The sequence below is a fragment of the Phoxinus phoxinus genome (genome assembly GCF_949152265.1).
Source record: "Phoxinus phoxinus genome assembly, chromosome: 10".
Lineage (NCBI taxonomy): Eukaryota > Metazoa > Chordata > Actinopteri > Cypriniformes > Leuciscidae > Phoxinus > Phoxinus phoxinus.
Genome location: NC_136885.1, coordinates 30,924,096 through 30,937,926, shown reverse-complemented (window position 1 = coordinate 30,937,926; position 13,831 = coordinate 30,924,096). Strand labels below are relative to the sequence as shown.

Genomic DNA, 13,831 nt, shown 5'->3' with positions numbered 1-13,831 from the left:
AATGGTTGTCTATGTGCACTGGCAGATTCCTTCCTAAAACACATTAAACTTTCGTTTACAAAGACGTGAAACTCACCGAGTGGTCAGGGGTGTTCACTGATACGGTCCCAAAAAAAATCGCTGAAAAAGATGCTTTCCAACAGGTTTTATCGTAGTGTTTGTCCACCTCCATTGATTGTATTGAATGTGCTGTGTGAGGTACGTTATTCCTCCGCCGCTTCTTCTTCTGCTTCTTCTGTGTATTAAATGAAATGCCAGCGGTTTGCTTGCAATCGGCAAAGGTGCATTATCGCCACCAACTGGTGTCTATTATTCAAGCTCTCAACGGAAGAATCTGGGTGTGACGCGTTTGGCAAAATAGGTCCACAAACGCTAAATAAAACTAAAATTCTCGGGACAGGAGCATGTGTCCAAATTTTAATCTTAATCGTTCTATTTCATCAGATACGATCTGTAAACAGGGCTTTAAGTGTAAAATACCGAACTTGTCCTTTAAACGTTTGTTTATGTGCACTTCTTCACACCTTCATGAATTAATGTCTGATCTTTACACCTTCAGCTTCAGTTTGCCAACGAGCAGAGCGATGCCAGCTGGACCATGGGCAGTGCCAAAGATCTGGTTTTCCTTGTGCAGGTGTCCTGCCAGGTGAGTGGGCGCACATGCCTCAGTCAGTGCTAATAATAAACAGCCCCTCCTGCTACAGCCTCAAATAAAAACACAACTGATCGAATTGAACGTGACTGAAGGCAGTGCACTACACCCTGTTTAGCATCTTCCTCTCTTCTGCTGGCATCTTGTTTGTTGACTTCCCCAAACCCCCCCCCCCCCCCCCCCCCCCCCCCCGCCTCGCTCCTCTCTCTCTGCCCCTCATCCCCCTACTCTCTCTCCTTCTCTGAAATCTAGGGTAAGACGTGGATGGTACGGCGTTCGTATGAAGAGTTCCGGACGCTGGACGCCCACCTGCATCAGTGCATTTACGACCGCCGTTACTCGCAGCTCTTGGTCCTGCCCGCCCTCTGCGAGATCGGAGACCGGGTGGAGGTGAGCTTGACTACACCGGATACTAATGCTCATCTCATTTAGCTTCACCGTAGCGCATATTGTACCGCTAACAGAGTTAGCTGCTCAGTTTTGAGGTCGTCGGACAGATATGTAGGTTGGTGTCCGGACCCTTAGGGACAGTGCTGGGACAGACACATGTCCATTTTAGTTATTTTTCTCTTTCTTTCATGTATCATGAGACTATATTTAAATCTTGTAGTCTGTAATTACCATTAGATACAGAAGCTGTAATATTGTGAAATATTATTACAATTTAAAATATACAATTAAAATTTTTATTTATTCTGGTGATGGCAACGCTGAATTTTCAACAATCGTTACTCAAGTTTTCAGTGTCACATGATCCTTCATAAATCATTTCTATCAAGGTTAAACATAGTTCATAGTTAGAAAATGCTGCTTAATATTTGGAAACGTTATAAATTTTTTCAAGGATTATTTGATAAATAGAAATTTTAAAAGAACAGTATTAATTTGAAATAAAAATCTTTTGAAACATTATAAATGTCTTTATATACTGTCACTTTTGATTATTTAATGCTTCCTTGCAGAGTAAAAAGATGGATATTTTCAGTTGATCTTGTATTGAACCTAGAACATTGCTTAAAATCAAACTTATTATGTGATATCTTTGAATAGTGTTTGACTACTGAATAAATTTGCCTTTTGAACATGCATCTTATTCACGCAGATCTTCACACCACTTTTGTCGGAGTATCTGAACCGCCTCTCAATGATTGTGGACAATAAGCTGAACTGTGGGCCGGTTCTCTCCTGGATGGAGGTGAGAGGCAAACGGAGGAGAGATAAGACCGCAAACGTATATTAGAGTAGATTAGAACTGAAATCTAAAAGAAACTTATTTAAAAGGAGTTCACCCAAAAATATAAATGTCAGCATTCAATCGCCCTCATGTCGTTCCAAACCTATTTGCATTTCCTTCTTCTGTGAAATGCAAAATAAGATATTTTGAAGAATTGCAGCCCATTGACTTATTCTGATAATATCTTCTTTAATGTTCCACAGAAGAAAATCAGTCATACAATTTTGAAATGATGAGCATTAAGTACTCATGTATAAAAGGATATTCATGTTTTTTTTGTGTGTTTTTTTCTTACCAAATCTCAAATCTGAACATTTTATATATCTTTGTAAAAACATGGCTGTACCTGTTGTTCCATGTATCTGAATTTTGCTGTGATATTTCAACCAGAAGTCTTGCAGTATTACAGCTAATTGCTTTTTATAATCATTGCAGATTGACAACCATGGCAACAGGTTCATGCTGAAAGAAGAAGCATCTTTAAACGTCCCTGCCATCGCTGCTGCTCACGTCATCAAGCGCTACAATGCCCAGGCTAGCGATGAGATCTCCATTGAGGTACTCAGACCACTTCTTTTTTTTCTTGTGTTAATGCATTTTTTTTTTCGAACAGGACAGCGAGATGGGAGATATGAAAGAACTCAATATTTTAAATAAAGTGAAAGTGACCCATACTCAGAATTCGTCCTCGCCATTTAACCCATCCAAGTTAGTGCACAAACACTAGAAGTAGTGAGTTGTGAACACACACACACACACTGCAAACAATGGACACACACCCAGCCAGCCAATTTTGCTGAGGCGATTGGGGGTTAGGTGCCTTGCTCACGGGCACCTCAGTCATTTCCTGCCAGTATTGAGAATCAAACCCGCAACCTTTAGGTTACCAGTCTGACTCTAACCATTTGGCCATGACTGCCCCAAAATAAATAGCTTTTAGTTTATCAAAGCTGTAGCCGACTAACTGCTTGTTCCGTTCAGTGTTGTAAATCAAACTACAGCATAAACTCCATACTCTTCCAAAAGACCTTGTACCCAGTTTGAGTTCTCTCTCTTTCTCGTCCTGTCCTTATTCTGCACATACATGCACAGCCTGCCTGGTCCTAGGACAAAATTTTGTTCTCTCTGCTCTTCCTCCTTTTCTTTCTCATCTGTCAGGTCTATTCCTGTCCCCCCTCCCTATACGCTGCTCCATATACAGCGTCTCTTTCTGGGCCAGAAAATGGGGTGACCCAAACTTAGAACGCATTGACGTCCCTTCTCTCTGTCTCTCTTTTTCTTTCTGTTACTCTTAAAATCTTTTACATACAGTATGTGTGACATAATTTTTAACTGATAACTGATCTATCTAGCTAGCTGTAATCTCATAGCAGTGCTCTAGCAACCTCTCCTAAACCACATGGGAATGCCTTAGCGACCACCGGGAACAAAGTACCAGCCACTTAGAAACGCCTTAGCTACCATGCCAAGGACCTTGGCAACTACTTAGTAAGGCTGTATTTATGTCTCTTTCGATTCTTCAAATCTCTCAAATACACTAGCAACCTCTCTGAATCCCTTTTCAACTACCTAGCAAAGCCTTAGGAACCACTCCGAACAACCTAACAGCCACCTAGAAACGTCCTAGCAACCAATCCAAGCACCTTAGCAATGCTGTATTTATCTGTCTTCACAACACGCATTCTACCAGCACGGTTAGCTATGAATTCCGGGCCAAAAACGGTTTGTAATTGTGCCGTGCCGAACAGGCTCAAGCGGAAACCATTCCTTACCGTTGTTAGGCTGTTAACTGTTCGGCCCGACAGTGGAAAAGCAGATTTTGAGTCTGTTGAATGTTCTAGCAACCCTTTGAAACCACCTAGTAAAGCCTTAGCAACCACCCACAACAACCTAGCAGTCAACTTAACAGCTACTTAGTAACGCTGTATTTATCTGTCTGTCGAATCTTCATGTCTGTCGAAAGCCCTAGCATCAACGCTTAAATCTTTTGCAAACACCTAGCAATGCCTTGGCAGTGGCACCTACCTAGAACAACTTAACAGCTACTTAGAAATGCCACTTAGAAATCCTAGCTACCACTTCAAGCATTTGAACAACTGCTTAGTTATGCTGTGTCTGTCTGTTGAATTTGAAACATTTTGAAACAAACTTTCCCATTTTAGTATACTTTTTCTGTTTCCTCTCCTCTCAGGCTTGATTCTTTCTCTTTCTGCTCTCTAGTGTGAGAGGAACTGATATTTTTTCCCCTTCCTCATTTAAAAATTTGGGTCAAAGTGTTTTTCGGCATGCAACCGTGCTTTTGAATAGAACTGTGACTCTGAGCTGTTGACATTCTCGTGGTTAAAAAATATTAACTCAATCATCATCCTGTTATATGCTGGTATATTTTTGTAAGAGTTTTTTGACACCCCTAATTTGCACAAGTAATTTGCATATTTCTCTTACTAGATGCGTCTGTCAGTTTGCATGTTAACCGCGTATTTGTGTCTTTGTTCCTCTTTCTAAAGGTTGGTGATATTTTGTCAGTGATCGACATGCCACCCAAAGAGGACACCACGTGGTGGAGAGGAAAGCATGGATTCCAGGTACCAGTCTAAACCTCAGGACTTGATGATGGCCATCTTCTGTAACACTAGCCGCGTTTCCATTACTGTTCAAATTGCGCAAATTGAAATTGCGAATTGAAAATACGCTCAATGGAAACACGCCAATTTCGCAAATACTCCCATTTATCGCAAAAAAGTTTTTACGCTCGCATGAGGTGGTTTTTCAGGCAATTCGAAAAATAAATATTTCGCAAAACTGAAAACAATTTTTGCGCATTTACAGTCACCTGACTTTGAAGGCATGGTGTGTTCGGACAGAATATGAGCCAGTTGTTTATTAAATTCATAAAAGACAAAATAATTACAGGATTACTGGATTCTAAACCTCAAAGAAATGCCACAATCAAGAGCTGGAAGCAGAAATGAGGGAGAAACACTTCATATGTGCCGTTCACAGTATAAGGGTCTTTACTTACCATTAATCTCCTTCCGTTAATAATACTAATGTCTAGTGCAGTGGCTGTGATATATAAACCTACCAACGTCCGTTGCCATGATTTTTTAAATGACTTATTGCGAGAGGAAAAGATGACGTTTTAGTCGCATGACATCGATTAATGGAAACGCCGTCATTTTGCAATAGTTCTGTATTGATATTTAGAAAAAATCGCAAAAGTTTTGCGCAAATCTGTAATGGAAACGCGGCTGCTGACATCTTTGAGCTCAGTGTTCCCCTCTCTTTTCCTCAGGTTGGCTTTTTTCCCAGTGAATGTGTGGAATTAATTAATGAGAAGTTGCAGCAGTCTGTCAGTGCTCCTGTCAGTAAGCAAGGTACCACGCACACAGTCTTATCTAGAGATAAAAGTTCTGTCATTTCTGATCTTTACTTCTTGCTGCTTGATCAATGCTTCAGTACACATCATTTAGTTGTCCGGCCAATCTTTATTGGCTGTTCTTCTGTGTTTCAGAGGTGGAACATTTGAGCTCCAAACCTGGCGTTACCAACACGACTGGGCCTTCCTCTCCAACATCAGGTACGGTCAAGTAATTTTTTACTTTTCAGTAGTTGCAATTAGGGCTGGGCATAGTATTACAGGCGCAACGACACGGAAGTAGCGACAAATCTATTCTTCTGAGTGGTGACGTACATCCGAGTTTAACGAATTATTGAAAAAGAGCGGGGACTTGGTTCTATTGATCTGTTGTTGTTTGGATTTTGAGATGTACATTGCACTCAAAAGTGGAGGCAGATGAACGTGAGCTTGCAGGTGTGGGTTTAAGTGACTGGAGAAGTCCTGCGTACGTCACTAGAGAGAAGTCTGCCGTTTCACTTTAATGACATTTTAAATTGAACATAACGAGGTCAAAAAATGGAACTTATGCATGGATGAATTGTTCACTATAAGTGAACATGCGTTTAGAAAATAGATAATTTCATTCTGAGTTTAAATGCCAACGGCAATATATACCACATTACCACCTCGTTGTGCATTATTATTGTATAATTCACTGTCTGAAATTAATTATTTTGCTTGTACGGTTACTGCACCTCAAGACGTTTGTGAGGTTTTTGTCCTTTTTAGAACTAGTAAAGGAGGATTAAGCCATTGATATGTAATGTTTAGAGACTGAGGGACATTAAGTATGTGTGAGTCTGTGCTGCTGTCAGTTGCATTCGGCTGCTACGTCTCTACTAATAGTGAAGCTGTAAGTTGAACTACTTAGAAAGTCATGGTTGGGCCTGACAAGTTTTTGTGTACGAGAGAGATTGTAAGGCCCTGTCCCAAATGGAAGCCCTTGCGATCTTCCTCCAAGTCGGCACCTTTGTGATGTGATGCCGATTTGAGTGTCGGGTAGAACAAGTCTATCGGCTGCAAAGACTGAAACCTAAAATGACAAATGGGTCACCCTACAGTCTTGTGGACTTAATGGACACACGCAAGTGCTGGCCATTGTAAGTCCACAAAACCGCAAGTGAACATGAAATGTGCCATTTGGGACTAAGTGTGTGCATGGGAGGGAGAAAGAGCAGAGCTAGAGCATGCTTTCCATAGATCATAAAATAAATTGTCATTTTTTTATAGTATTGTTTGTCATATTTATTTAAATGTTTTTATGTTTTTTGGTTCTTTTGCTGTGGTAGGCTGCAAGTCTCTGAAATAATTTGAAGTATATCCATATCGAACTGTACTGCAATAAAGAAACTACTGAAACTACTTTAGCTGTGCATTTACTGGAAAATATTGTCAATTATTTTCAACCAATTAGAATCAAGCATTCAACCCTGTGGTATAAAATATATACACAACCAGTCAAAAGCTTGAATACACCCAATGTAATTTATTCCTGTAATGGCAAAGCTAGATTTTCAGCAGCCTCAATGAATGAAAGTGTTAATTTCTTTAATTATTTATATTACTGCACCCAATGTGTGTATATCAGCCATCCTTTAAATATTGGTATTTGCACCAAGTCTTGATAAACCTATATCAGTCAACCACTATTGGTGAATAGGTGATATATATCGCCCAGCCCTAGTTGTTTTTTCAAAAAGACATGCTTTGGTTACTTTATGTTCTAGCACAGATGATATTGTAGCCTTTGGTGGCACGGTTGCTGTTTTTAAGGTTATTTTCATGGCCTTGAAAGGCACTATAGTCAAAACAATGCCTATCTTATTATTTGTCACAAATTTGTGACCTAAGATTTTAAGGTTGTAGGTTAGTCTTCTGTACATCACAGCAGCATCTTCTAATGAAATGTATTAGTTTATAATAACACTTGCACTAAAGATGCATTTGATGTTTCCTTCTTTTTCTCTCAGTTCTTCATCCTTGGTCCCTAAGCCTGGCTGGTAACAACTTCAGTGAATTTACCTAAACTAACATTTCTATATCCGTCTTTTTCTAACGCCTTCTATCCTCTGAGACACCTAGGGTTTGGAACACAGATTGTGGTTGTTTATACAGCGGGCAGAGAAAGTGTGGGTGGTTTGGAGAGGATGAGCTTGGGTGTTGGATGGTGAAGACCGCAAAAATGTTGTATAGTTCATTAATGTGGGCATCATTCTCTAGCACAGGGTTTGGCAACCTTTTTGTCATGAAGTGTTCGGAGTTAATCATTGTGCTCACTAGGACTAAATATACTTGGTTGAATATCAGAAATGTATAGCATTGACTATGTACAGCGGAACAAGCTGTATGCTGTCAGTCAGTAACTTGAGAGCGTGTGATGTGCAGTGGTCACGCTAAATGCTTTATCAGAGCTGCGCACTTTCATTGACTTGTGCAGTTTAATTCTAACACTATTATAGTATTTATAACTTCTACCTTAATAAAAACAAGCTGTGTTACTATGATGAATGATTACCTTAAAATGTAGACCTGTATGCAGGTACGAGGTACTTTATCTAAATGAAATACATAGGCTACACCTCTTGCTTTTGCTCATGCGCCAGCTATTACCACAGGTTGCCGACCCCTGCTCTAGCATCTGTTGATGACTTGCAGGCTGCTTGTTGTATAAATGAGAAGCTGTTGGTGGGCTGTGAGGATTGATTTTGATTGTGCTTGCTCCATGTCATATCAAACTTTTTTATCAATGTGTCCTAACCAGGCATGATGCAACACGATTCCAGTGACAAGCAGTGGACACGATTAGTTAAAAACAAAATGTAATTTCACTCATCACGAGATGTCCAGATGTCCTCAGCACGCCTAGTTGGGGCTTGTTGATGATGCATTTCTAAAAGTGCTTTTTTTTTTAGATGGCATTAATGATGACTTTCATAACTGACGTCTACATTGTGGCTGCAAAAGGCCCTCATTTAACCCATTTAACTTCCTTATCCTACATTTATGTGTCATTCAGGTCATTGACCCTGAGGCCTGTGAAGTGTCTATAGCAGTGGTTCTCAACCAGGGGGTCGGGACTCACTAGTTGGCCCCAGCACACTTCCAAAGGGGCGCAAGATGGCTTAAAATTATTTAAAATAAGACAAAACACAAGCTAAATAACTTTAGCCATTCCTTAGCCACCAAAGTTCTTCAACTTGGATATAAAAGGGACTTTAAAAAAGAAAAGTCATGGAAATTAATTACATTTTAAGTTAAATTAATGAAATGTAAAAAAAAATATTATGGAGCCCCGCATATGACATATGATATATATATATATATATGTATATATGTATATGTATCATTTTTTATATATATATATATATATATATACTTCTATATTTAATATATTTTTAGCATGGTAATGGATATGACAATGTTAATGTATTTGGTTTTGGTGGAATAGATCTGCTATGCTGCTGCTGCTGCTGCTGAATTGCTGCTGCTGTTGATTTGCTGCTGCAGAGCGAATACAGGAACTTGCTACTGCCAATACATACGCCGATACGCTGCTTTGAGTATGTAAGACATACTGCTGCTGCACAAATAGCATATCAATTACCCATAGCAGATATATACAGGTGGAGGGTTTATAAGCAATCTGAAAGTGTGCAGCAAACTGCTATAGTGAATGGTAACCAGCCATTTAAATGTTGAGCAGCAAGCTCATTGGCTGCAGATGCGACATGAAGCTTGTGCCAAGTAGTTAACGCTGTAAATATTATCATATTGCGTTAAGGACCCATTAGCCTGCATCATCTAGAGTTTCATGACAGAACTACGTAGATATCCTGGCAACAAATTAAGAATTTGTTCTCTCGTGTTAGTAGATTGTGGCCATGATTTACTGATATGTTCATTCATGTTAGTTAAATCGTGGCCATTAGTTAAGAATTAGATCCAGCGATTTATTAATTTGTTCGCTCGTTTAAGTTAATCGTGGCCATGTTAAACTAATTTGTTCTCTCGTTTTGATTTAACTAAAACAAGGGAACAACTTATTATATTGTGTGCACGATTTACTTAAAAACTAAGGAATGAATTAGTAAAACATGCTGACGTATTAGGTCATGGGAACTGGGAATTAATTTGTGGCCACGATATACAATCCATGTCATGTGCGGGGGACTCCGTGATTTATAAATAAATGTATATAATTATTTTTTTAGGTTCCAAAAGATTTTATTGATTTATAAATTGCTATTGGGGAGTCAAATTTTTATTTTTTTTACCCTGTAATCACAAACTAGAAAAATACATGTAAATTCATTGGTAATAAAAAGTGTAAACCCGAAAGAACATTCAGTTATTGAAATAATGGACTGTAATGAGAATTCAAAAATGTTGAGAACCACTAATCTATAGCTATATCGCGTAGTCCTACTCACAGTGGTATGGTTTTTAGACCTATGACTGATCTATAGAAATGGAGCACAGCCTGCAGGAGTTACGGACTACTAGCTTCATAGAATAGAGTTTACTGGTTGGCTTTTTTTAGGTGTTGTGGTGTGGTTTTCTTCTTTCTAGGGGTCAGAGTGCTCACGTGAAGCAAAAGCTGCGGAAATGTTCAAACTTCTTGTGTACTGTACGTTCCAGTCGCCTGTTAGTGCTTTGCCAAGTTCACAGGTTTCAGCCAACTGAATAATAGGGAGTGCATAAGGCACTGTTATATGTATAATTTGGCTACTATAAACATGGTGAATAGTAAATGTAGCATTTTTTTGGCATAATACATTTCTGGAATTGTTACTAAGAAGCTTTAGAGATTTCCATTCACACTCATTTACATATTAAACATCGAAAAAGTCATACAACTAAATGTAGAGGTTTTGAGTATATTAACATGTTTTATAAATGTTATAATTAAAATGTATATTGATATATTTTCCATAAATACATTTGGATGTATTGTATCGTTTTTTTCATAATAAATATATATATATTTTTTATGATGTCATGCTCAAAACCTCTCACCTGTGCACCTCAAATGTTGTCAGTCCTTGAAGGGTATCCCAAATGAACACATTTTTGTCAAGTAAAGTATGTTTTAAAGATATTCCCCACTGAGTGTGTGAAGGGGAGCAGTGATCTGTAGTGTGTGATAGTGTGCTGTCCACATTTTCAATTGCCTGATTAGCTCTCTGTCGCCCCCTTTTGGCAGTGTCCAAGAAACATGGCAAGCTGATGGGCTTCCTGCGCACCTTCATGAAGTCCAGACCCACCAAACAAAAGCTAAAGCAGAGGGGAATCCTGAAAGAACGGGTGTTCGGCTGTGACCTCGGCGAGCATCTCCTCAACTCTGGTCAAGACGGTACAGAAACGGATTATTTCCTCTATGTGCTGTAAAAGGGATGTATGGGAACCTTGTTAAAAGTGTCATTTCTACATGTATAGTGATATATTTTGTGGTCAAACTTCAGTGCCGCAGGTCCTAAAGAGCTGCTCAGAGTTCATAGAGAAGCACGGTGTGGTGGATGGGATCTACAGACACTCTGGTGTGTCCTCCAACATACAGAAACTCAGGTGTGTCTGTTCATACTTTATTCTGGAAGTTTATATAAAGGTCGTCACGGACGAATTATGTCCGCACTTAAAATGATATTTTAAGGGTAATTAATTTTTTTTTTTTTTTTTTTTATGCATGACCATGACATATGTTATTCTCTTGCATCTCATTCCAATCAGACATGAGTTTGACAGTGAAAATGTTCCGGACCTGACGAAAGATGTGTACATGCAGGATATTCACTGTGTTGGCTCACTGTGCAAACTCTACTTCAGAGAGCTGCCCAATCCTCTCCTCACGTACCAACTCTACGACAAGTTTGCTGTAAGTAATTCTGGCTTTAGCATGAGTTATGTTCATATAATTGTTAATGCTAATGTTAATATCACGGCCGAATATATTTTTCATGTTTTCAGATAATAATCTTGGAAACAGTTGGACACTATAATGAACTGTGTTTCAAAAATGTATAATGGATTCCACAATAATATTTAGAAGCACAAGTGTTTTCAACATTGATAATAATAAGAAATGTTTCTTGAGCAGCAAATCAGTATATTAGAATGATTTCTGAAGGATCATTGGAGCAATGATGCTGAAAATTCAGCTTTGTATTAAGAAATACATTTTGTACATGATACATTTTGTATTAAAACTATTTTTTTTAATTAATGACATTTCAGAATGCATTAAGTTATTTAAAATTTAAATATTTCACACTATTACTGTTTTATTGACCAAATAAATGCTGCTGTGGTGAACATAATTGGTAACACTTTACTTGAAGGGGTGTGCATAAGACTGACATGACATATGTCATGAATATGAAGGAGGTTTTATGCATGTTTATGACAACTGTCATTAAGTGTCATTAGCTCAATTATGACATTTATAATGCAAATGTGACATTGTTTGAGATGTCTTTTGTTATAACAACTTGATAAACCAATACATCATAACCTGTCAGTGTCATAACAACTTGACAATACCAAGACAACATAAATTGTCATACATATGCCATAAACATGACATAGCAGATTATTTATCAAACTTAAGAAACCACTTAGCTTTATGGGTTAACATTACATTAAACTGTCATGTGGTTGGTTTTGACATTGGCTGTCATGAGGCCATCATAACTGTGTCATGAATGTTTTGACCTCAACTACAATGGTACAAATTGAATTTGTCATTAAGTGTAAATACTCTGTCAAATTATTATATAACTGTGTCATAAATATTTTTCTTGACCTCAACTACAGTGGTACAAATTGAGTTTGTCATTCAAATGTCATTTTAATGACAAATTCAGTCCATAAAGCTAAATAGTTTCTTAAGTTTGTTCATTAATCTGCTATGTCATGTTTATGACATATTTATGACAGGTTATGTTGTCTTGGTAATGTCAAGTTGTCATGACAAAGATATCTCAAACAATGTCATATTTGCTTGCATTAAAAATGTTATAATTGAGTGAATGACACACACTTAATGACAGTTGTCATAAACATGCATAAAACCTGTGTCATGTCATGATTATGAAGATGTCCTGTCAGTCTTATGCACACCCCTTCAAATAAAGTGTTACAAAAGAATCTTACCGAAAATAAACTTCCAGTAATGTTTCTCAAGTCCAGTAATGTTTTTAAGTTAATAAGCGAGCTGTATCTTTCTGTCTGACCAGGAATGTATGGGAGAGATGACCGATGAAGAGAGAATGGTGAAAGTGCATGATGTTATCCAGCAACTTCCTCCTCCTCACTACCGGTAACCCCAATACTTACTACATTCAAGTTGTGTCACCTGTTGTTGACATTGATGTGAAACTGAAGTGTGACAGAAAGAGCTGTTTTCTGACAATAAGGGGTGTGTTTTCATTTGTCTCTGTCTCTCAGCACTTTGGAGTACCTCATCAAACATCTGTCCGGGTTGGCCACCTGCAGTGGAGAGACTAACATGCACATTAAGAATCTGGCCATCGTCTGGGCCCCAAACCTGCTCAGGTATGTGATTATAACAATGTTTTGGTGATAATATCCATAATGGCCAATAGCAGTATTTTATTTATTTGCTTGTTTATTCATTTTGAACTATCAGCATAGCCATGATTAGGTTGATATTGGAAGCAGTTCATGTAATGGCCGTCTTGGATACTTTATTCTGATTGGTCAGACAGAATATTTGATTCTTATTGGTCACTCACAGCATTCTGCCGTCAGATATTTGAGTATAATATGTATATTACTTACAACTGTACCAGGCAGTTGTACTAGTTTTAAATCTGAGATAAGAAGGGTCTCTTTTTTTTCCCTCATGTAATAAAATAATTTATGCTCAATAAATGTTTTTATGTATTAGTTAGTTAGTTTGTTTTTTTATTTATTTATTTCTTAGCAGTAGTAGCCATAATATACTTTGTAACTAAATTGTTTTTGATGAAATATTTTTCTGTGCTAATAAATAAAAAATATTAAATAAATAAATAAAAAAATATTTTTTTAATTATTTTAAATAATTTTTGTTTTCTACTGTGAATTTTTAGATTTATAGGTCTAATAATTTGATGCCTAATCTCATTTTTTGTTTCGGTCCAGAATTTAAATTTCGGTCCATCCCTATCAACATTATCAGTGTGTTTTGTTTTTTTTCTAATATTTTACTGTTGAACTGAACACATTGAAATTAATAAATCTGTTATTAAATACTGAAATCCTTTCGGCTTTTTGTTGTAGCTTTTACTAGTACAGGCTGAGGGTTAAAATTAAACCTCTTTTGTGTAAATCAGAATCTACTGTTGTTCTGTGACAGGTCCAAAGAAATTGAGGCAGCAGGCTTAACCGGCGCTGATCCGTTTAAAGAAGTGCGTATTCAGTCCGTGGTCGTGGAGTTCCTGCTCAGCAATGTGGAGGTTCTGTTCAGTGACTCTTTCACTTCTGTTGGACGTTTCAATGCAGGTATGTTGAACCAGAAAAGGACACATTTGTTTTCCGCCATAGA

At 37.9% G+C, this 13,831-nt stretch overlaps 1 protein-coding gene across 7 annotated transcripts in view; it reads left to right on the top strand.

The window, feature by feature from the left end:
* arhgap33 (Rho GTPase activating protein 33) overlaps positions 1–13,831 on the top strand; it is a 55,154-nt gene that overhangs the window by 30,101 nt on the left and 11,222 nt on the right. For 6 of the 7 annotated variants that reach the window (XM_079624773.1, XM_079624769.1, XM_079624767.1 and 3 more), the window contains 14 exons: positions 560–646; positions 905–1,042; positions 1,755–1,847; positions 2,322–2,444; positions 4,394–4,471; positions 5,182–5,263; positions 5,401–5,466; positions 7,257–7,286; positions 10,490–10,639; positions 10,749–10,851; positions 11,014–11,158; positions 12,519–12,601; positions 12,730–12,837; positions 13,643–13,788. In XM_079624773.1, the coding sequence (XP_079480899.1) occupies positions 560–646; positions 905–1,042; positions 1,755–1,847; positions 2,322–2,444; positions 4,394–4,471; positions 5,182–5,263; positions 5,401–5,466; positions 7,257–7,286; positions 10,490–10,639; positions 10,749–10,851; positions 11,014–11,158; positions 12,519–12,601; positions 12,730–12,837; positions 13,643–13,788 (1,432 nt within the window). The remainder of the gene's footprint in view (positions 1–559; positions 647–904; positions 1,043–1,754; positions 1,848–2,321; positions 2,445–4,393; positions 4,472–5,181; positions 5,264–5,400; positions 5,467–7,256; positions 7,287–10,489; positions 10,640–10,748; positions 10,852–11,013; positions 11,159–12,518; positions 12,602–12,729; positions 12,838–13,642; positions 13,789–13,831) is intronic. The other variant, XM_079624768.1, reaches the window with a different exon arrangement.